The sequence below is a fragment of the Felis catus genome, chromosome C1 (genome assembly GCF_018350175.1).
Source record: "Felis catus isolate Fca126 chromosome C1, F.catus_Fca126_mat1.0, whole genome shotgun sequence".
In the NCBI taxonomy this organism is placed as follows: Eukaryota; Metazoa; Chordata; class Mammalia; order Carnivora; family Felidae; genus Felis; species Felis catus.
In genome coordinates this window covers 174,020,443-174,044,944 of record NC_058375.1, presented here as the reverse complement: position 1 = coordinate 174,044,944, position 24,502 = coordinate 174,020,443, and the positions used below count along the sequence as shown (strand labels likewise).

General features: G+C 35.2%; 1 protein-coding gene across 3 annotated transcripts in view; it reads left to right on the top strand.

The window, feature by feature from the left end:
* Positions 1 to 23,520, top strand: part of ZSWIM2 (zinc finger SWIM-type containing 2) — a 32,250-nt gene extending 8,730 nt beyond the window's left edge. For 2 of the 3 annotated variants that reach the window (XM_003990927.5, XM_011285417.4), the window contains exons 4-9: positions 343 to 553; positions 10,534 to 10,785; positions 14,249 to 14,333; positions 15,029 to 15,141; positions 21,541 to 21,694; positions 22,625 to 23,520. In XM_003990927.5, coding sequence (XP_003990976.3) covers positions 343 to 553; positions 10,534 to 10,785; positions 14,249 to 14,333; positions 15,029 to 15,141; positions 21,541 to 21,694; positions 22,625 to 23,431 — 1,622 coding nt within the window. In that variant the 3' untranslated portion in view covers positions 23,432 to 23,520. The remainder of the gene's footprint in view (positions 1 to 342; positions 554 to 10,533; positions 10,786 to 14,248; positions 14,334 to 15,028; positions 15,142 to 21,540; positions 21,695 to 22,624) is intronic. The other variant, XM_006935399.4, reaches the window with a different exon arrangement.
* The last annotated feature ends 982 nt before the right edge of the window (positions 23,521 to 24,502 follow it).

The window sequence follows — 24,502 nt, the reverse complement described above, 5'->3', positions numbered from 1 at the left end:
AGAGGGAGACACAGAATCTGAAGCAGCCTCCAGGCTCTGAGCTATCAGCACAGAGCCTGGCATGGGGCTCAAACCCATGAACTGTGAGGTCATGACTTGATTTGAAGTCAGATGCTTAACCAACTGAGCCACCCAGCATGTCCCATTCTTTTTATCAATGGCTCTTTCTTGACCTTTTGGTTCTGAAAAAAAATACAAGAAGTGGTAAATCTCAGTGTAACAATTCAATCAAAACTGTCTTTCTGATATTTGAAAGAAAGTTCTAACTTTCAGCATAAGTTATTTACATTTCTGTATCTCTAATTTTGCCACTGAATTTTAATACTTTGGGATTCTTCATAGGTGCTTTGCAGTTAGGTCTTGTGGAAAGAGAAATCAGTGACTTGCTTCGAGGGATACATCGAGTTCAAACTCCACAACAAGGAACAAATGATGAAACTGTGCATATTGAAGAAGATGGGTACATTAAACAGAAGGAAATTGGTTCAGATGATATCTGCTCTATTTGTCAAGAAGTACTTTTAGAGAAAAAACTTCCTGTCACATTTTGCAGGTGACATGTTTTTTCTTTATCTTTGTTATTGAAGTACAATTAAAATACATTATATTAGTTTCAGGTATACAGTATAATGATTCAGCAGTTCTGAGGAATGTTTAGTACTCATCAAGATAAGTGTACTCTTAATCTGTGTTATCTATTTCACCCATTCCCCTACTCACCTTCCCTCCGACAACCACCAGTATCTTTTCTGTATTTAAGAGTCTGGTATTTTGCTGATCTTTTTATTGTTGTTGTTCATTTGTTTTGTTTCTTAAATTTCACATATGAGTGAAATCATATGGTATTTGTCTTTCTTTGGCTGATTTATTTCACTTAGGATTATACCATCTAGGTTAATCCATGTTGTTGCAAATGACAAGGTCTTATTCTTTTCTGTGGTTGAGTAATATTCCATTCTGTGTGTGAATGACACCTTCTTTATCCATTCATTTGTTGATGGACACTTGGGTTGCTTTCACATCTTGGCTATTGTAAATATGCTGCAATAAGCATAGGGGTACATATATCTTTTGAATCCATGTTTTTGTTTTCCTTCAGCAAATTACCTTTAGTGAAATTACTAAATCATAATAATTCTATTTTTAATTTTTTGAAGAACCACCATACTGCTTTCCATAGTGGTTGCACCAGTTTGCATTTCCACCAACAGTGCATGAAGGTTCCTTTTTCTCCACATCCTTGCCAACACTTATTTTTTGTGTTTTTTGTGTCAGCCATTCTGACAGGTTTAAGGTGATATCTCTTTGTGGTTTTGATATGCATTTCTCTGACGGTTTGTGATGCTGAGCATCTTTTCATGTCTATATCAACCATCTGTATGTATGCCTTGGAAAATGTCAGTTCAAATCCTCTGCCCATTTTTTGATCAGATTATTTGGGGGTTTTTGGTGTTGAGTTATATAAGTTCTTTATATATTTTGGATATACCAAAATCAGATATATCACTTGAAAATATCTTCCCCCATTCAGTAGGTTGCTTTTTGTTTTTATTGATGGTTTCCATTGCTGTGCAAAAGCTTTTAATTTTGATTAGTCCCAAATAGTTTAATTTTGATTTTGTTTTCCCTGACTGAGGAGACATATCTAGAAACATGATTCTATGGCTGCAGTCAAAGAAATTATTGCCTGTATTTTCTTTGGGTATTTTTATGGTTTTGGATCTCACTTTTCTTTAATATTTTAGAGTGAGAAAGGGAAAGCATGAGCAGGAGGAATGGGAGAGAGGAAGAGAGAGAATCCCAAGCAGGCTCCACATTTAGTACAGAGCCAAACACAGGGCTCGATCCCACAACCCTGAGATCATTATCTGAACCAAAATCAAGAATTGGATGCTCAACTGACTGAGCCACCCAGGCACCCCCAGGTCTTACATTTATATCTTTAATCCATTTTGAGCTGATTTTTGTGTGTGGTGTAAGAAAGTGGTCCAATTTTATTCTTTTTGCCTATAGCTATCTAGTTTTCCCAGAACCATTCATTGAAGAAACTGTCTTCTCCTCATTGTAAATTCTTGCCTTCTTTGTTGTAGATTAATTGACCATACAAGTGTGTGTTAATTTTGGACCCTCTATTCTGTTCTGTTGATCTGTGTGTCTATTTTTGTGCCAGTATTATACTGTTTTCAATTACTACAGCTTTATATATATCTTAAAACTTGGAATTTGAAATGCCAGCTTTATTTTTCTTTCTCAAGCTGTCTTTGGCTATCTTTGAGGTTCCATACATATTTTAGGATTATTGGTTCTAGTTCTGCCAGAACTGTTGTTTGTCTTCTGATAGAAATTACATTGACTCTGTAGATTGCTTTGGGTAGTGTGGACATTTTCATAGTATTGATTCTTTCAGTCCTAGGGCATGGAATATCTTTCCATTTGTTGTCTCATCTTCAATTTCTTTCATCAATGTTTTATAGTTAAGTTTATTCCTAAGTATTTTGTTCATTTTGATGCAATTATAAATGGGATTTTTTTCTTTGTTTCTCTTTTTGCTACTTCATTATTAGTATACAGAAATGTAATAGATTTCTGTAAATTGATTTTGTATCCTGTGACCTTACTGAATTCATTTATTAGTTCTAGTGTTTTTTGGTGGTGTTTTAAAGGTTTAATATATATAGTATTCTGTGATTTGCAAATACTGAATGTTTTACTTCTTACTTACTAATTTGGATGCCATTTATTTATTTTAGCCTGGTTGCTGTGGCTAGGACTCTCAGTAGTATATTTAATAAAAACAGTAGGAGCAGACACCCTTATCTTATTATGATCTTAAAGGAAAAGCTCTCAGTACTTCACTGCTGAGTATGATTTTAGTGTGGGTTTTTTATATATAGTCTTTATTATGTTGAGAAATGTTCCCTCTAAACCTACTTTGCTGAGAGTTTTTATCATGAATGGATGTTGTACTTTCTCAATGCTTTTTCTGCATCTATTGAGATGATCATATGGTTTTTGTCCTTTCTTTTACTAATGTACCATGTTGATTGATTTTTGAAATTTTTCTAGGGATAGAGAGAGAGACAGAGGATGAGCAGGGGAGGGGCAGAGAGAGAGGGAGACACAGAATTTGAAGCAGGCTCCAGGCTCTGAGCTGTCAGCACAGAGCCCGACACGGGGCTCGAACCCACAAACCACAAGATCATGACCCGAGCCAAAGTCAGACGCTTAACCAACTTAGCCACCCAGGTGCCCCTGTTTTATTTATTTTTTTAGAGAGAGACAGACAGAGACAGAGAATGAGCAGGGAAGGGGCAGAGAGAGGGAGACACAGAATCCAAAACAGGCTCCAGGCTCTGTGCTATCAGCACAGAGCCCAACACAGGGCTCAAACTTGTGAACCGCGAGATCATGACCTGAGTCGAAGTCAGAAGCCTAACTGATTAAGCCACCCAGGCACCCCTCCTTCTTCATTTCTGATTTTATTTGTTTGAGTCCTCTCTCATTTTCTCTTGATGAGTCTGATAAAAGGTTTATCAATTTTATTGATTTTTTTCAAAGTACCAGCTACTGATTTCATTGATCTCTTCTATTGTTGGGGGGCGGGAGTTGTCTCTATTTCATTCATTTCTACTTTAATTTTTATTATTTCCTTCCTTCTACTGGCTTTGGGCTATGTTCTTTTTCTAGCTCCTTTAGGTATAAGGTTAGGTTGTTTATTAGAGATCTTTCTTGCTTCTTGAGGTATATCTGTATTGCTATAAATTTCTCTCTTTGATCAGCTTTTGCTGCATCCCAAAGATTTGGACCATTGTGTTTTCTTTTTTAGTTGTCTCCATGTATTTTGATTTCCTCTTATTTTTTTGATTAACCCATTCATTGTTTAGTAGCATGTTATTTAGCCTCCATATATTTGCATTCTGTTTGATTTCTAATTTCGTAATGTCATGATCAGAAAATGTGCATAAGATTTCATTCTTTTTAAATTTATCAATATTTGTTAGTGACCTAATATGCAATCTATTCTGGAGAATGTTCCATGTGCACTTGAAAAGACTGTGTAGTCTGCTGTTTTGGGATATAATGTTCTGAATATCTGTTAGGTCCATCTGGCCAGTCCTGTCATTCAAAGCTACTCCTTCCTTGTTTATTTTTCGTCTGGCAGATGTATCCATTGATGTAAGTGGGGTGTTAAAGTCCCCTACTATTATCGTATCATTGTCAGTTTATTCCTTTATGCCTATTAATAGGTCCTTTCTGGCTTTAGGTGCTTCCATGTTGAGTGCATAAATATTTACAGTTGTTATATCCTTTTGTTGGATTGTTCCCTTTATCATTATTAGTGTCCTTCCTTTTCTCTTGTCACAGTCTGTTTTCAAGTCTATTTTGTCCAGTATAAGCATTGCTACTTCAGCTTTCTTTTCACTTTCATTTGCATGGTAAGTGGTTTTCTAGCTCTTCATTTTCAATCTGCATATGTCTTTAGGTCTGAAGTGAGTCTCTTGAAGGTGACATATAGATGAGTCTTTTTTTTTTTTGAAAAATATTTGCTAACATTTATTTTGTACGAGATAAAAATGGGTCCCAGAAAGGCTAAATGAATAGACCACAGTCATACAGGTTGTTAATAAAAGAACTATAACACATAACTCTCTCATAAAAACGTAATTAAAAATTCTTCAAAAAACCCATTAGCTCTATCTGAGAAAAAGACTAAAGCTAATTTTTCTTTTTTTTTTAATATGAAATTTATTGTCAAATTGGTTTCCATACAACACCCAGTGCTCATCCCAACGGGTGCCCTCCTCAATGCCCATCACCCCACTTTCCCCTCCCTCTCACCCTGCCCCTCCCCCGTCAACCCTTAGTTTGTTCTCAGTTGTTTTTTTTTTTTCGTTTTTTATTTTTGGGACAGAGAGAGACAGAGCATGAACGGGGGAGGGGCAGAGAGAGAGGGAGACACAGAATCGGAAACAGGTTCCAGGCTCCGAGCCATCAGCCCAGAGCCTGACACGGGGCTCGAACTCATGGACCGCGAGATCGTGACCTGAGCTGAAGTCGGACGCTTAACCGACTGCGCCACCCAGGCGCCCCTGTTCTCAGTTTTTAAGAGTCTCTTATAGTTTGCCTCCTTCCCTCTCTGTAACTTTTTTCCCCCTTCCCCTCCCCCATGGTCTTCCATTAAGTTTCATAGGATCCACATAAGAGTGAAAACATATGGTATCTGTCTTTCTCTGTATGACTTATTTCACTTAGCATAACACTCTCCAGTTCCATCCATGTTGCTACAAAAGGCCGTATTTCATTCTTTCTCACTGCCAAGTAGTATTCCATTGTATATATAAACCACAACTTCTTTATCCATTCATCAGTTGATGGACATTTAGGCCCTTTCCATAATTTGGCTATTGTTGAAAGTGCTGCTATAAACATTGGGGTACAAGTGCCCCTATGCATCAGCACTCCTGTATCCCTTGGGTAAAATCCTACCAGTACTATTGCTGGGTCATAGGGTAGATCTATTTTTAATTTTGTGAGGAACCTCTACTTGTGAGGAACCTCTGTTTTCTAGAGTTTGCATTCCCACCAACAGTGCAAGAGGGTTTCCGTTTCTCCACATCCTCGCCAGCATCTATAGTCTCCTGATTTGTTCATTTTAGCCACTCTGACTGGTGTGAGGTGATTTCTCAGTGTGGTTTTGATTTGTATTTCCCTGATGAGGAGTGATGTTGAGCATCTTTTCATGTGCCTGTTGGCCATCTGGATGTCTTCTTTAGAGAAGTGTCTATTCATGTCTTCTGCCTGTTTCTTCACTGGATTATTTGTTTTTCGGGTGTGGAGTTTGGTGAGTATTTTATACCTTTTGGATACTAGCCCTTTGTCCAATATGTCATTTGCAAATATCTTTTCCCATTCTGTCGGTTCCCTTTTAGTTTTCTTGATTGTTTCCTTTGCAGTGCAGAATCTTTTTATCTTCATGAGGTCCCAATAGTTCATTTTTGCTTTTAATTCCCTTGCCTTTGGAGATGTGTCAAGTAAGAAATTGCTGCAGCTGAGGTCAGAGAGATTTTTTCCTGCTTTCTCCTCTAGGGTTTTGATGGTTTCCTGTCACATTCAGGTCCTTCATCCATTTTGAGTTTGTTTTGTTTTTGGTGTAAGAAAGTGGTCTAGTTTCATTCTTCTGCATGTTGTTGTCCAGTTCTCCCAGCACCATTTGGTAAAGAGACTGTCTTTTTTCCATTGGATATTCTTTCCTGCTTTGTCAAAGATTAGTTGGCCATACTTTTGTGGGTCCAATTCTGGAGTCTCTATTCTATTCCATTGATCTATGTGTCTGTTTTTGTGCCAGTACCATGCTGTCTTGATGATTACAGCTTTGTAGTAAAGGCTAAAGTCTGGGATTGTGATACCTCCCGCTTTGTTCTTCTTCAATATTACTTTGGTTATTTGGAGTCTTTTGTGGTTCCATACAAATTTTAGGATTGCTTGTTCTAGCTTCGCAAAAAAAGAGAACTACAGGCCAATATCCCTGATGAATATGGATGCAAAAATTCTCAACAAGATACTAGCAAATCTAATTCAACAGCATATAAAAAGAATTATTCACCATGATCAAGTGGGATTCATTCCTGAGCTTCCGGGCTGGTTCAATATAGGCAAATCAATCAATGTGATACATCACATTAATAAAAGAAAAGATAAGAACCATATGATCCTGTCAATAGATACAGGAAAAGCATTTGACAAAATTCAGCATCCTTTCTTAATAAAAACCCTCAAGAATGTCAGAATAGAAGGAGCATACTTAAACATCATAAAAGCCATTTATGAAAAGCCCACAGCTAAGATCATCCTCAATGGGGAAAAACTGAGAGCTTTCCCCCTGAGATCAGGAACATGACATGGATGTCCACTCTCACCGCTGTTGTTTAACCTAGAGTTGGAAGTTCTAGCATCAGCAATCAGACAACAAAAGGAAATCAAAGGCATCAAAATTGGCAAAGATGAAGTCAAGCTTTCACTTTTTGCAGATGACATGATATTATACATGGAAAACCCAATAGACTCCACCAAAAGTCTGCTAGAACTGATAATGAATTCAGCAAAGTCACAGGATATAAAATTAATGTACTGAAATCAGTTGCATTCTTATAAACTAATAATGAAGCAACAGAAAGACATAAAGAAACTGATCCCATTCACAATTGCACCAAGAAGCATAAAATACCTAGGAATAAACCTAACCAAAGATGTAAAAGATCTGTATTCTGAAAACTATAGAGAGCTTATGAAAGAAATTGAGGAAGATACAAAGAAATGGAGAAACAGTCCATGCTCATGGATTGGAAGAATAAATATTGTTAAAATGTCAATACTACCCAAAGCAATCTACACATTCAATACAATCCCAATCAAAATTGCACCAGCATTCTTCTCAAAGCGAGGTGAATCTTTTGTGTATATAAATATATATATATAAATATATTTAATATATATAAATATATTATAATATATTATATATAATATATATAATATATTATAATATATTTTATATAATATATATAAATATATATAAATATATAAATATATATATATTTACTCACCCTGTGTCCTTTGATTGGAACATTTAATTCATTTATATTTAAAAGTATTTATTGATATATATGTACCTATTGCCATTTTGTTACTTGTTTTATGGTTGTTTTTGTAGTTCTCTGTTCTTTCTTCTTTCTTGCTCTCTTCTCTTGTGGTTTGATGGCTTCCTTTTGTGTTGTGCTTGTATTCCTTTCTCTTTACTTTTTCTATATCAATTATAAGGTTGTTTTTATATGGTTGTCATTTTTATGTGTGGTTGCCATTAGGTTCATATATAACATCCTATGAATATAATAGTCTATATACGTTAATGTTGCTTTAATTTGAACCCATCTAAAGCACTAGGCTTGTAGTTGGGCAGCATTAGTAGTCACACCAGATGCCTGCCCTCAGTCTGTCTGTTGGAGTTGCAGTCATGCTGAAGTGCAGAGTGCTCTCCTGTGTTGTCACCTGAGAGGGCTTCATTGGTAAATGGAGCCAGATGTCAGACTAGATGCCTACCTCCAGTCCATCTGTTGGGGCTGTTGTCACACCTGTCTGCAGGTTACTCTCTCTGCCTTGTCTCCTGAGAGGCTTTCATGGGTGGATGGGTCCAGAAGTCAGACCCCATGCCTGCCCCCATTCTGTGTGCCCATGCTACAGTTGCACTGATTGACAGGGCAGTCTCTGAGCTTCCAACTGTAAGATTTGGCTTCTGGGACTGTGGGTGCACTGGTGTGTGTAGTTACCTTCTCCTCTCCTGAGAGCAGGAGTCGCTTTAGAGTGGTGCTGGTCCTTGCCAGGGCTGCCTACGGAGCATGTTAGGGCAAGAGCTGCTATGGGGGGACACCTACTGAGTGGGGAAAGTTGGTTGTCATGGATCCACATGATAATGTGAGGGCCAGAAGCACTGCAATAGCAAGATAGGTGGAAAGTGTTTAGCTGATTGCTACAAACATCCAGGTATCTAGCCTATGGGGCTGGGAAGAGGATAGAAATGGCACCCACTGGCTCTTTTGTTCTTGAAGTCTCTTAATGATCCTTGCCTTTCTAGGGCATGTTCTGAAATTAGTAAATAATCTCCTTTGTGTGTACCCCCTGGTGCTTTTCAAACTGCTGCTTTTATTACTGTATCTGGGCTGGGTTATTTGTTATGCTGGCTCTTTAACAGCAGGGACTCAGTTTCCTATCACCCTCTGGCTCTCCTGGAGCTAGGCCCTGCTGGCAGTGTTAAGCCCCATTGGTTTTCAAAGCCAAATGTTATGGGGACTTGTCTTCCCAGTGCAGGTTCCCTGTGCCTGAGGTGCCTGGTCTGGGGTCTGATTCTCTCACTTCTCCATGCTTGTGTTGCCCTTCCCATTGTGGTTAACCTCCACATGGGTTTAGTTCTTGACCACGTCTCTGCTCCCCCTACACTTTTGAATGTTGCATTCTCTCTACGATGAACTGTGAAAAATATGTTCTGCCAGTCTTTGGTTGTTTCTGAGTTAATTGCACTGATGTAGCTGTTATCTCAGTGTGTCCATAGGACAGCGTGACCTCAGGATTCTCCTACTTTGCCATCTTCCCAGCATTCTGTGTGTTTTTTTCCTTTGGTGATTTAAAGCTTATGAAAAAATTCTAATTTAATATGTTTGTAATTTCTTGTTAGGAGACATGTTGATAGAAAAACAATAAAAAGTTTTACCTATTGCTTAATTTATATTTAAATGGCCTTCTTTTGTTTCCTAACATATATGTTGTAACAGGTCCTGTTCTTATTCTAAATATTTCTAGGCTACAATATAAAGGGTGAAAATTAAAATCTAACTCCACTTTATTCCCTTCTCCCTTCTCCACTTTAAGCTATTAAGGTAGGATAATTTTCACATTTTTGTTTTATACCCATTGGCTCAGAGAAGTTACAAAGAATTTTCTGAGTAAAGATAGTACTTTAATATTCTAAAAATTCCTTTCAGTTTCAAATTCTATCTTTCAACCTAAGTAATTCAAATTTTTACCTATACACAAACATTTATTCAGAGTGTCATAATCATACTATTCTTCAAGGCACTGTAAAGTTGGACTTGGATATTTGGGCAACCATTTGCTATTGAATTTTTCATTTTCTTACTCCTGATTATTTGCAAAAATTTTCATCCATGTAGTTTTTCATATAGCAGCTTCTTTTTTTTATTTTTTTAATGTTTATTTATTATTGAGAGAGACAGAGACAGAATGCGAGTGGGTTGGGGCAGAGAGAGAGGGAAGCACAGAATCTGAGGCAGGCTCCAGTCTCTGAGCTGTCAGCACAGAGCCTGACACGGGGCTCAAACTCACAGGCTGTGAGATCATGACCTGAGCCGAAGGCGGACACTCAACCGACTGAGCCACCCAGGCACCCCTCATACGGCAGCTTCTATTGCATATTTTTAAATTATTAACTGTTTCCCAAAATATTATTTCTCTCAGTAGATATTTTTCGGGTACTATCAAATATTGTGATTTCTAGAAAAATGAGGTGATACCCCTGTTCTCAGTGATGTCTTTCATTTAAAAATAATTACTATTGTTATAATTTTCTTTTTGGTCAAGATTATATTTATCCTGACTTTAAAAATGAAAAATACTGGAGTGCCTGAGTGGCTCTCTTAATCTCAGGGTTGTGGGTTTGAGCCCTAGGTTGGGTGTAGAGATTACTCAAAAATAAAATCTTAAAAAAAAGAAAATGATGCAAAATTGTTTGCCACCATTTCATTGGAATGGGGGAGAATTTGTTAGGAATTCTGGTGTATAGATTAAAGATGATAGATTAGGTAGGTGAATAAGATAGTGTTTATGTGTATAATCAAGCTATATCTGGAAAATTGGTTCAGAATCTGTTTTTATAGGAAACAAAGATGGTAGCACAGAAAGTTTTATTTATATAAATACATATAACTTTGATGGATACAAATGGTAAACTCATTTTATTTCTAACAGGTTTGGCTGTGGCAATAGCCTTCATATAAAATGCATGAAGATCCTAGCTAATTATCAGGATATGATATCAAATGCTTCCATGTTGAAATGTCCTCTATGTAGGAAAGAGTTTGCACCAATAAAACTTATTTTAGAGGAATTCAAAAACTCTAGCAAACTTGTAACTGCAGCTGAAAAAGAGCGACTGGACAAACACCTTGGAATTCCCTGTAATAACTGTAAACAATTTCCAATTGAGGGGATATGTTATAAGTAAGTGTCATCAGTAAAATGATAAACATGTTTTCTAACTCTTTTTAACATTAGAAGACTTGAAGCATTAGAGTACTAGTCATTTAGGCTGGGCTCTTCCTTCTGTATGTAGTATGTTTGAGAAAGTGATGGTTGCTTATTTAGGATTTCCAGACTGGTGATCTATGTCAGCCTAGTACCTCAAAAACTCATTGTTTTATTCCTTCACTTACAGAAAGGTATTGGCTTTGCACTCCAGTCTAGATTGAGAGTCTGAAGTAGCATTCTGTCCTGGAAGCTCTGGACACAGGCTTGTTGCTTTGGCCTAAATGAGTTTCCAAATTCAGAACCCTCCACTTCTAGACCTCTCAGCTTCTGTAACTTTCTTTGAACCATCATTGATATTGCCAAAAACTTCTATAATTGAGCTAGAAGGATATTGACTAGATTGACTGAATATTTAATTGAGTTTCCTGAACTCCAAATTTCAACAAGTACATGTGGTTTTTGTTCCAATCCTATACTTCAATGGCAATAAGATAATTATTAGAGAAAACAGTTTTTGTTACTTTTGTACTTAATCCCCAAACTTTCCCGCAATTGCCACACTAAAACATCAATTAATTGCTATGCTTAGGAATTGTGTTTTAATTAAAATTTTAGCTTAACTCTATGTGAAGAAAATATTTTTTTCCAGTCTTCCTAGAAATACATTATGATGAGCCCAATTCATACATTTTTTAGAACCCTCTCATAAAATCATAAAACTGTTTTTAATCACTCCTGTCAGTAAATGGTAACTTTTCTGGTTTATAGTGTTTTAGTTCTTTGTTTTCCTTATGTGTCACATAGAAGAAAATCAACTGGATCACTGTAAGTAAGAGTCTTTACTGGAAAATGACTGGCCTGAGAAGACTCCAAAGGAACATTTTAACTTGAGAAAGAAGGTCAGAATTTTTGTGAAGGTTTAGCAGGTATTCAGCTATCATCAGGAATGTTAGTTAAATAGGTTCCAGAAAAAGGAAGGACTTGATCTTCGGTATTAGCAACCATTGTTTTCAAGAGGTACAGATCCAAACAGTAAGAAGCTAAGATAACATGTGAAAGAGGGGGTTGGGAGGAACAGCTGTGAGAGATGAGGACATGAAGCAGACATGGTGTAAAATTCTCAGTCCTCGTTGTTGCCTGTTCCTCAAATTATTAGAGTGTGGCTTTTGTAGATAATTTCAAATCTTTCTTTTAAGTATTTTGTTAATGGTAGTGCACTCTTTTCCTCTGAGTTTTCTGACTGCTCTCTCTGTCTTTGTGGATGATTCTTCACACTACCCCTTGTACAGGAGGAAAAAATTTTCTATACCTTTCTAGGTTCTTTCATCTGGTCTATTAATTAAACTGACGTAAGACAGATTAATAGCAGAAAAAGCAAATTTAAATTTGTTCATGCAGGAGCCTCACACTGACATGAAAGTTTCAAAGACAAGCAGTTAAGGCTTAGAAGCCATCCTGGGCTAAGGAGAAAGGGGGTAGGAGTTCGTGTCTTCAAAGGGAAAGAGGACAATTTATGGGAAGATGGGAAAAACAAATGTCAAGCCATGGTGAGACAATAGGACACAGAGAGGAATTTGAACAAAGAGGTCCTGCTGAGCTCCCTCCAGTTTACCATACCTAGTACATACTCTTTGTAGTTATCTCTGGTGGTAGCTCTCTTCCTGGACTGGGCCTCTATCTAAATTCCTTTAGGTAGTTGAGGGGGAGATAAAAAGCTCTTCCTGACTCTTTTTGGGCCTTGATTGACTTGAGCTCAAAGTAATCCACATGCCAAAGTGGCACATTCTGGGGAGACTTGTTCCAAATACAGGTCCACTGTTTTGCTCCCTGCTTACTGCCCTACACTAGGAGAATAATTTCTCCACTCTAGGTTTGGCTTACAATTACTTACCTCCGTATCAGTCCTCTCTTACAAATTAAAGAATTTATTTCAATATTTGTGACTTCACCTTCATTTCATTCCCTCAGATACTGACATTTTAGTCATTAGCCTGAAAAACTATTCCCAGTAGTTTTAGTAATGTATTGAGTAGGAGACAAACTAGAAAGCTTTTCAGTTCCTTCTTCATTAGAGTTTTACAACAGAGCTGCTACTTTTAAGAAGTTAATTCTAAATACATATATATATGTATGTGTGTATATGTATATATATATGTGTATATATGTATATGTATATACATATGTATATATGTATACATATGTATATGTATACACACACACACATATATATGTTGAAATATAGAGATACTTAATTTTTTCTTGCCTAGCAAAATTTGGTGTATCAAATAAAATGCTCCATTGCTATGATTGGTTAATGTTAAAATAATAACAATAATAAATTAGTGCATATGCTTCTAAATGGTTAAAGGACATATTTTCCCAGATTTCTCATGGAAATAGTTTTCTAAAACTTTAATAACTTGCATAAGAAAATAAGTTTGTTTGATTACTGCCCAGAATATTATTTGTTTGGTAAATATTGCTGCAAGTAAATTAAAATTATGTACTTATTGCAAATTTTTTTATAAATGATGTAAGTTTGAGATTAAAGCTTTTGTGGAAAGTGAAGTTTCTGTTTATTTAATAACTTTTTATACATATAACTTTTTACATATTGTGAGAAAAAAGGGAATATAATTTTTATTTTTAAGAAGTATTCTGCTAAGCACAACTCTCGCATTCTTGAAACAATTGGAAAACACTGGCTAATCAAACGATAGAATATCTAATAGGCTATAAATCCTATAGGAACTTAGATAAAGAAATGAAAATCAAGGTACTGTGGAAAGAAATCATGGAAGGATTGTGTGGTAGACAAAATAATGCCTTCCCAAATATGTCCACATTCTTATGCCCAGAACTTACCTAACATAGGGGAATTAAGGTTGCAGATGTAATTAAGATTGCTAAACACCTGACCTTGAAGTAAGAAGATTATTCTTGATTGCCTGGGCCAAATGTAATCACGAGTGTTCTTAAAAGTGGAAAGGGAGGCAAAAAAAGAGTCAGAGGGAGATGTGACTTTGGAAGAAAAGCCCAGAGAGACAAAGCATTGCTTGCTTTGAAGATAAAGGAAAGGACAACAAGCTAAGCCAAGGAAGGTAGACAGCTTCTAGAAAATGGAAAGACCAAGGAAAGGGGTCCCCTTTAGAACCTCCAGAAACAAATGCAACCCTGTTGACCCTTTGATTTTGGCCCCTCGAGACCTATGTCAGCCTTCTATCCTACAAAACTATAAGATAATTAAGTTGTGTTGTTAAGCTGCTAAATTTGCTGTAATTTGTTACAGTAGTGGTAGGAAGATAATAACAGGTGAGAAAAGATGGGCCTTGTCCTATCTGCCTAGTTCCCAGGAAATTTTAGCTGGAATTTTTCACCTAAACCATCAAAATAATTGGTTTTTTTTCTTGTATGTCTTAATATTTTGCCTTTTTAGGTGTACCGAATGCATAGAATATCACTTATGCCAGGAATGTTTTGATAGTTGCTGCCATCTTTCTCATCCCTTTACATTTCGTGAGGTACAGTTTCCATCTTGAATTATATGGTGTTTGTATTTATCCTGTTGTAAATCTAAATAAAGTAAATCTAAGAATAATAATACATAACACTTTGGAATAGAGATGATTGTCTTTTAATAAGAACCTAAGACTATATTTTTAGGAGAATTCTTTTTCATAGAGATGTACAGTGCAACTAACTCTCACATTGGTAGTTTATAAAATCTAACAATAGCAAACATCTGATGACATTACACATAAATCTTAAGTATAGGAATTACAGCCACTAAACTTGAAAATTCATTTTAAAAAAAGCTCAGCATTTCTAATTGGCATAACTTATTGACAACAACTTATGGTTTTAAATTTTCTTACATCAACAATAATGAAATTTTATTTCAATCCTTTATACTGTATACTTAGAAGTAAATGCCTCCTGATGTTGAATAATAATTCTACCTTCTACCTATTAGACAAGATAAAACATACACAAAAAAATTACTATTATTCATTAATATTCTTACCTTAAAAAGTAATGTTATTATAGTAGCTGTACAATAGTATATTAGACTCACTAATAATTTATAAATTTTTAATGTTAAAATTTTTTAAATGAATATTATTCACATTATGTTGTTAATATGTGGCTGATTTTAATCCACAAAATTAAAAATTTCCATGATTTGCAAAGTAACATTTATTTTTACCTATTACAGAAGAGAAATCAAAGATGGAGATCACTAGAAAACAGATCAGATGAAACTGTAAAATATGTAGATATTAAAAATGAGACAGAAGAAAAGATGCCACATTTTCAAGGAAAGCAAGGGTAAGATTCTCAGTGAAGCTTACATTTCTTTTGTGACTTGGGACATTTAAATAATTTTTCAGTTTGAATAAGTTTTATTCATTCCTTTATTCAGTAAATACTAATTATATCCTAGTAACACTATTATGCAAGTAAAAAGGAAGGCTTTAGAGTCAGACTGCTTGAATCTAATCCTTGTACAACTATAAGTTGGCAGTGTGACTTTTGGGCTAGTTAACTACTTTGCTTCTCTTCCACATTTTTTTCATCTTTAAAATGTGGATGGGGTGCCCGGGTGGCTCAATCAGTTGAATGTCTGACTTCAACTCAGGTCATGATATTGTGGCTCGTGAGTTCGAGTCCCACATTAGGCTCTGTGCTGACAACTCAGAGCCTACTAGCCTGCTTCAGATTCTGTGTCTCCCTCTCTCTCTGCTCCTGCTCTGCTCATGCTCTGTCTCTCTCTCTCTCTCTCTCAAACATTAAAAAATAATAAATAAATAAATAAATAAATAAATAAATAAATAAATAAATAAATAAAATGTGGATAATTATAAAACCAGCCTCATAGGAATTTTGTGAATATAAAATGGTTCAGACACACAGCAAATACTCAAATAATGTCTGTTATTATTAATACTACCAGAGATTCTACTAGGCATTAGGGATATAGTAGTTTCCTCAGTAAATAATTGATCATCTAAGTAAATGTAAAATTAAAAATGACATAAGTTATTAAAAAAATACAGGGGGATTTGATACTTGTTTTGAAGCAATTGATCTCTAGGGGAAGGAAGTCTTTTCTGCATCACTCCCCTACTGTTTCTCCCTCATGGAGGAAGAATGCTGAGTGGATTGGTTGTATTTCACAACCTTGATTGAGCTGTTTATTAGTGGACAGGCCTTCAAATTTTTTGTCATATTCCTTATTAAAGAAAATTAAATATACTGTGTATTATTAACACATTAGCTATAAAAATATACAAAAGAAATAATTTTGAAAGGATATGGGATAAAATTAGTTTTTAAAAATAACTTCAGGGGCACCTGGGTGACTCAGTCAGTTAAGTGTCTGACTCGATTTCGGCTCAGGTCATGATCTCACAGTCATGAGATGGATCCCTATATTGGGCTCTGCACTTAATGTGGGGCCTGCTTAAGATTCTCTCCCTTCCTCTCCCTCTGCAGCTCCTCCACTTGCACTCTCTCTCTGAGTAAATAAATAAATAAATAAATAAAGTCCCTTTATTAGTAATAATAATAATTTTAGTGAATTATATAAATAAAAATCGTCCTTACTCTCATTAACACAAAAACTCACATACATTTCTGTCCAATCCAGTGGATATTTACCCATGTCCCGTGGGTGCTTCAGACACTTTGTAGACCACAGGTCTTATGAAGCATAAAATAACTTGTGGGTATATAATACGCCTATACTAAGGCTCTCCATCTCCATTTCCTCTGGCTCTGGCTAGGTTCCTAGGCTCTGGCTGTTACACTTCAACCTATTTGGATAATAAATTGTATAACTAAATGTGTTGAAGATATTGTAGGTAGAGACAAGAGAACATTAAGGTAGAGAAACATTCTAGGCAGAGAAAGTGGATTAAATAAAAGGAGAGAGTTTCAAGATAAGGAATACTCACCACATTAAATAATAAAAATACACAGTATTTTTTTTTAGTTGACAATCACAGGTATTTTTTTTTAGTTGACGATTAGATGATCTTGGTAAAAGCAGTTTCTGCAATATTATGGAAATATATCTGTAGAGTGATAAGAAACACAATAGAACATAGCATGCAACCCATGAATCAATGAGTAATTTTGACTTTCAAGTCTTATTATTTAAGAAATACATTTCTAAATTTTAATTCCAGTATAATTGACATACAGTGTTATATTAGTTTCAGGTACACAATAGAGTGATTCAACAATTCTACATATAACTCAGTTCTCATCCTGATAACTGTACTCAATCCTCTTCACATACTTCATGCATCCCCCACCCACCTCCCCTTTGGTAACCACCAATTTGTTCTCTATAGTTAAGAGTTTTTTGAGGTGCCAGGGTGCCTCAGTTAGTTTAGTGCCCAACTCTTGATTTTGGCTCAGGTCATTATCTCATGGTTCATAAGTTCAAGCCCCATGCTGGGGGAGCCTGCTTGGAACTCTCTCTCTCTCTCCCTGTCTCTCTGCCTTTCCCCTACTCTCATTCTGTCTCTCTCTTTCTCCCTCTCTCTCTCTCAAAATAAGTAAATACTTAAAAAAAAGAGAGAGTTTTTTGGCTTGTCTCTTTTTTTCTTTGTTTTGTTTCTTAAATTCCACATATGAGTGAAATCATATGGTATTTGTCTTTTTCTGACTGACTTATTTCACTTAACATTATACCCTCTACATCCCATGTTGTCATAAATGGCAAGATTTCATTCGTTTTTATGGCTGAGTAATATTCCAGTGTGTGTGTGTATACTTCTTTTTTGTCCATTCATCTACCTTCTTTGTCCACTCATCTATCAGTGGACATTTGCGTTGTTTCCATAATTTGGCTATTGTGTATAATGCTGCAATAAACATAGGGGCACATATATTCTCTCAAATTAGTGTTTTCATATTCTTTGGGTAATACCCAGTAGTGGGATTACTGGATCATAGAATATTTCTATTTTTAATTTTTTGAGGAACCTCCATATTGTCTTCAATAATGGGGCCATACCAGTTTGCATTCCCACCAATAGTACAAGAGGGTTCCTTTTTTGTCCACATTCTCACCAACACATGTTGTTGCTTGTATTTTTTATTTTAGCCATTCTGGAAAGTGTGAGGTGATATTTTATTGTGATTCCCTGATGATTAGTGATTGAGCATCTTTCCATGTGTCTATTGACCATCTGTAAGTCTTCACTGAAGAAATGTCTGTTCACATCCTCTGCCCACTTTTAATTAGATTATTTGATTCGTGTTGAGTTTTGTAAGTCCTTTATACATTTTAGATGCTAACCACTTGTCAGATAAGTCATTTGTAAATATCTTCTTCCATTCAGTAGGTTGGCTTTTAGTTTTGTTTGTTGTTTACTTTGCTGTGCAGAAGTTTTTTTTATTCTTATTTTGATGTAGTCCTAATAGGTTTTTTGTCTTTTTTGGTTGTTTTTTTTGTTTTGGTTTTTTTTTTTTTTTTTTGCTTTTGCTTCTCTTTCCTCAAGAGACATAGCTAGAAAGATGTTCTTATGGCTGATATTTGAAGAGTTACTCCCTGTGCTCTCTTCTATGATTTTTATGGTTTCAGGTCTCACATTTAGGTCTGCAATCCATTTTGAGTTGATATTTGTATATGATGTAAGAGAGTGGTCCAGTTTCATTCTTTTGCATATAACTGTGCAGCTGTCCACAAACCATTTATTGAAGATACTTTTCTTCCATTGCATATTCTTGCCTCCTTTGTTGACGATTAATTGGCCATATAATTGTGGGTTTATTTTTGGACTTTCTGTTCTGCTCCATTGATCCATAGGTCTGTTTTTCTGCCAGTACCATACTGTTTTGATTACTACAGCTTTGTAATACAACTTGAAATCTGGAATTGTGATACCTCCAGCTTTGTTTTTCTTTTTCAAGATGTCTTTGACTATTCAGGGTCTTTTGTGATTCCATACAAATTTTAGGGTTCTAGTTCTGTGAAAAATGCTGTTGGTAGTTTTTTTTTAAGTTTGTTTGTTTGTTTGTTTATTTATTTATTTATTTATTTATTTATTTATTTATTTATTTTGAGAGAGAGAGAGAGAGCACCTGCATGAAAGTGGGGGAAGGGCAGAAAGAGAGACAGAGGATCTGAAGCAGGCTCTGTGCTGACAGCAGAGAGCCCAGTGTGGGGCTCAAACCTACGAACCATGAGATCATGACCTTAGCTAAAGTCAGATGCTTAACTGACTGAGCCACCCAGGTGCCCCTGTTAGTATTTTTTATAGAGATTGCATTAAAGCTGTAGAGATTGCATTAAAACTTTGGGTAGTATGGACATTTTAACAATATTTTTTTTCAATCCATGAGCATGGGATGTTTTCCCGTTTGAGTGTTGGCACTGTACTTGTTCCCACACATGTCTGTGTATCTACACTGGGCGCTAGGGGAGGGAAATGGTGCCCACCAGCTATTTGGTTCTTGGAATTATCTCCCAAAGATTGCTTCCTCTCCAGCACATACTCTGAGATTTGCAAATATATCTCCTTCCTGTATATCCCAGGCGTTTTTTAAACTGCTGTTTCTATGCTGATCTCAGTGGGGCTGTTTGTTTTGCTCTTTTAGGGTGGAGACTCAGTTTCTTATCCCTCTGGCTCTCCCAGAGCCAACCCTTTTGATTTTTAAAGTTCCAGTTGTTAAGCCCCACTGATTATAAGAACTCACAAAGTTAGGCCCCTCTAGTTTTATAGCTAAATGTTATGGGGATTTGTCTTCTCTGTGCAGATTCCCCATGCCTGAAGTGCCTGGTTTGGGGTCTGGTCCTCCCCCCTTTCCACACTAATGGCATCTCTCCCCATTCTGGACAGTACCACAGGTCAGTTTGGCTCCCAACTGCATCTCCACCCTCCTTACCTTCTTTGATGTAGACTCTTCCCTACATTTAGCTGTGAACAGTCTGTTCTTCCAGTCTTCATGTCATTTTTTGGGTTATTTAACCTGATGTGAGTGTTATGTAGGTGTACAAATGGGACAAGGTGATCCTAAGATACTCCTACTCTGCCATCTTCCCCAGAAGTGTGGAAATACATTTTATAAGGCTATAGTTGTCATACTGACTCCTCTGATGGATCTGGCAAAGTAAATTGAAAACCTTCTGGAAAAAAATTCACCATTCTAGATGCCATTAAGAACATTATTCATGGGGAGAGGTCATAATATTAACATTAACAAGAGTTTGGAAGAAGTTGATTCCAACCCTCATGGATGATTTTGAGGGGTTCACTATTTCAGTGGAGGAAGTAACTCCAGATATGGTGGAAATAGCAAGGGAAATAGAATTAGAAGTGGAGCCTGAATATGTGACTGAATTGCTGCAATCTCATGATAAAACTTAAATAGGTGAGGGGTTGCTTCCTATGGATGAGCAAAGAAAGTGGTTTCTTGAGAGAGAATCTATTCCTGGTGAAGATGCTGTAAAGATTGTTGGAATGACAACAAAGGATTTAGAATATTATATCAACTTAGTTAATAAAGCAACTGTAGGGTTTAAGAGCATTGATTAATTTTGAAATAAGTTCTTCTGTGGGTAAACTGCAATCAAGCAGCATCACATGCTACAGAAAAATCATCCATGGAAGGAAGTGTCAGTTGATGAGGCAAACTTCATTGTCATCTTGTTTTAAAAAATTGTCTCAGCCATTCCAACCTTCAGCAACCAGCACCCTGATCAGTCAGCAGTCTTTAACATTGAGACAAGACCAGCAAAATATTATAATGCACTGACAGCTCAAATAATGTTAGCATTTTTAACAGTAAGGCATTTTTTAGTTCAAGTATGTACATTGCTTTCTCAAACATAGTATTATTGCACACTTATTAGATTACAGTATAATGTAAACATAACTTTTATGTGTACTGAAAACCAAAAAATTCATTTGACTTGCTTTACTGTGGTACTCACTTTCTTGTGGTGGTCTGGAACCAAACCCACAATATCTCCAAGGTATGCCTGTATTTGAACTATGTTATGAATGACTTTTGAATAATAGGAATGTGTCTAACCTTTAGCTAAGTTGTATTTTTAAAGGTTTATCTGTGTCATCAGTTGGTAATGGCATCAAATAGCAGTTAATTTACATTGATCTGAGTTATGTTGGTTTGTACTTCTGGTACAAAAATGGGTTTGGTACTTTTAGAGTCACATTAACATAGTCTAACAATACTAAAGTAGTAAACATATCCCAAGGGAAAATGAGTTTCCTCCTAGATTCGTATCTACCAATTTATCATAGTAGCCTGAAATATTTAATGTGGCTTACTGTGCCCCTTACTTCCTACCAGATGGCAGAGTGAATTGGATTGTATTTTTCTAAACACAAGGTGTATGTGTTGGCTCAGACTGAAATAATTTGAGTATATGTTTCTTATTAAAATTTTGTTCTTGTTTCATATACATTAAAAAGTGCAAATCAAAAAATTTCAGGTTAGGGTTTTTATTTGAAATGACTAAATTAAATTTTGTTATTTATGAAGTTGATGTTGAAGTTGGATCTATCTTGTTCAGCATCAATATAGTAGATTTTTTAACTTTATAGTGTATGAGATTTATTACCTTCAGTTCAAGAAAATATTGGAATTGTTTACATTATTTATATGGAGGTAATTTACCTGTGCTATTGACTACTTCCTGATCTATAATCACATGTAAACATTAATGTCTTTCTGCTCATTCTCATTCAGCCAAGTTTACACACCAAAACAAGTGGTAAAGTCACTGCCTCTCTTACTGATTACAAAAACTAGTAAGCTGCTTGCTCCAGGCTACCAGTGTCGACTTTGTTTGAAGGCATTTTGTCTTGGTCAACATACAAGATTGCTACCATGTGCTCACAAGGTAGAAGTCACATCATTTTAGTTTGTCTTTCCTTGTAGGGCCAGTGTTTATAAATGAATTGACAGTTTAAGTTTCTCCTGCCACTTTTTAGTTATATCATGTGCAGAGATGTTCATATTGAACAGTGTATGGTAGAAGAGCCCCAGCAGAGACCATTGAGAAGGCAGCTCTGTCCCCTGTGGATGGATTTTTGTTGATTAGGACTCATTTCTATATATGCTATCCAGAAAAGATAAATGTCTCTTCAAGTTAGATTATTTTATCTTACTTCAGTTACTTGCAGAAAGAAAAAGCTTATAGAATATTAACCTAACGTGTTTTGTGATTCTTTGGATGAAACAGACGCTTAATTTGACATAGTTTTTATTTCAAATGAATTCACTAGAATTAAAGTCTAATGTTGTTTGATCATTATATATTTGGTAACCAGGTTTTTTTCTGAAATAAAGTTACTGTAAATATTTATAGCTTTAGAGTCACCTTTATTTAAAATGTCTGATAGGTTGTTTTCTTCCCAAGAATGTGATTTATTTTTATATCTTTTTATATCTTATATTTTACCATTTTATATCTTATCATTACCAGATCTATTTCCAAGTCTAGTTGGTTATGACTATTTTTATTATTTAATACATGTCATTCATTAGAAAGCAACAGTGAAATTGATGACTTAAGTAGTAAGATTTCATGAGATTACAAAAAAAATCCGTAGAAGGATTTCCATTTTAATGTTGAAAATAGACGTCAGTCCATAACCAATTCAGTTTTACTCTTCAAAATATTTCCATAAAACTTGATAAATTATAGTTATCTTCCATTTTTCTAGTTTTAATAATAACATAATAATGAAACCTGGAGAAATTTGCATAGATAATGTACATTATAAACAAGACAATTATATCTCTGATTAATTCGTAATTTTTTTTTTAGTTTCATAGGAAATGTATTGACAGTTGGTTATTATACAAGTGCAATTCATGCCCTATTGATGGACAAGTTATATATAACCCTTTAATCTGGAAAGATACAGCAGTAAATGGACACACACATCAGTCCATTTCAAACACAAACATCACTCATCTGTCAAAACAGGAAGAACCAGAACTTTTCATTCCTGGTACTGGATTAGTCTTAAAACAAAATAGACTTGAAATTTTACCTAGCATACCTCAACATGATTCTGAAAAGTTGAATACACCTGAAAGTCCAACAGATACCTATCAGAATATAACAATAGATGATCTATTCTCCATCAAGTTAGATGATTCAAACTCAAGAAGATTAATCTATGAATATAAAATTAGCCAACATTTCCCCAAGTATCTTCAAGATTCACTCACTGAACACATTGGAAAAATGTCATCTCAAGCATTTCTTCCTTCCATTACTAACAAGAATATTATATGTCTCACTGCAATGGAAAGCCCATGTATCAGTGAAAAATGGCACACTAGTCAAAGCCAGAAGATGGCCAAGGACTGTAAACATATTAACCACAATCCAAAGAAGACTGTTGGTACTAGAATAAAAGACAAGAAGAGATCAAATACTTCACTACAAGAAGATTTAAATCTTATTGTCAGTTGGGGTACAAGTAAACTTAGTTTGTCTAAAAGATATAGTAATTATATGAGAAAAGTTAGACAAAAATGTAATCTGTCAAGAAGGCCTGTATCTCACCCTTTAAATACAAAAAGTACTGAGCTATCTTTAATATTGGAAGGAGTTCAGTTATGAAAATGCATGTTTTATTAACATCAGAAAATGTTTGAATATTGAACATAAAAATGTTTCATTTGTAGAACATAAACATCGTATACTCTTGACAAATGTGTATAGAATTCTTTGTTGTCATTTTGCCTATTTGTCTGAATGACTAGGTACACTTAAATGACCCCATTCCTTATAAGACTTAAATCATTAGGTGCTTTGATCAATATGTTCAGGATATTAATTATGAATAATTTTTAAAAATTTTATTTCATACTGATTAAAATAACTATTTTTACTTAAATTAAGGAAATAGGTTTTCCTTGCATGGAGTCACTGTTTTTAAACATTGAACTTGATACATGTAACATGGAAGGATTCTTTCTAGGTCTTTGTGTATTTTTTGCATTTTAATATTCATACAAACCTATAGGAATATTCACACAAACCTATAAGAAAATCCAGATGGTAGTTGTCTCTTTCACTTTATATCCATAAAGGTATTTTTTATACATTAAAGTAAAATAAAATATAGTGCTGTAAGTTATGACACATTTACAATGGTTTCACTTATTTCAAGAAACTTATAAGTACTACCAAATTTCTTGATACAATCAGTATTAAAGGATCTGTTTTTTTTAAACCAGCCCCATTTCCAAAATAATGAACTATTGTTTCAAAATATTCACTTGAAAAATACAACCCTTAGATTCTTATTTTGCTTATTTTTAAAAAATTTATGGCTCAGTATCTTTTCAAATTTTTGTATTAAAATATTGATATTATTTCATTGACTTTTATTATCTATGACAAGGAAAAAAACCTCACATAATATTTTTGTCACAGTGTTAATGGAATACATAGTTCTATGAAACAGATCTTGAAGACATCAAGCAGAGAAAGTTCTTTGAAATAGCATTTGAATTTAAAGAAATGACTAAATTGAAGTTAATCACAGACAGAAATCACTAAAATGTAGTTCAGAAATAGCAACCGAGAGTTCATTAGACCATGAGCTACATTTTTAAATGAATGGAAAATTTGGTTCATTTTTGATATGCAAATGGAGGACCAAATACATTTGTCAGCAATCACAAA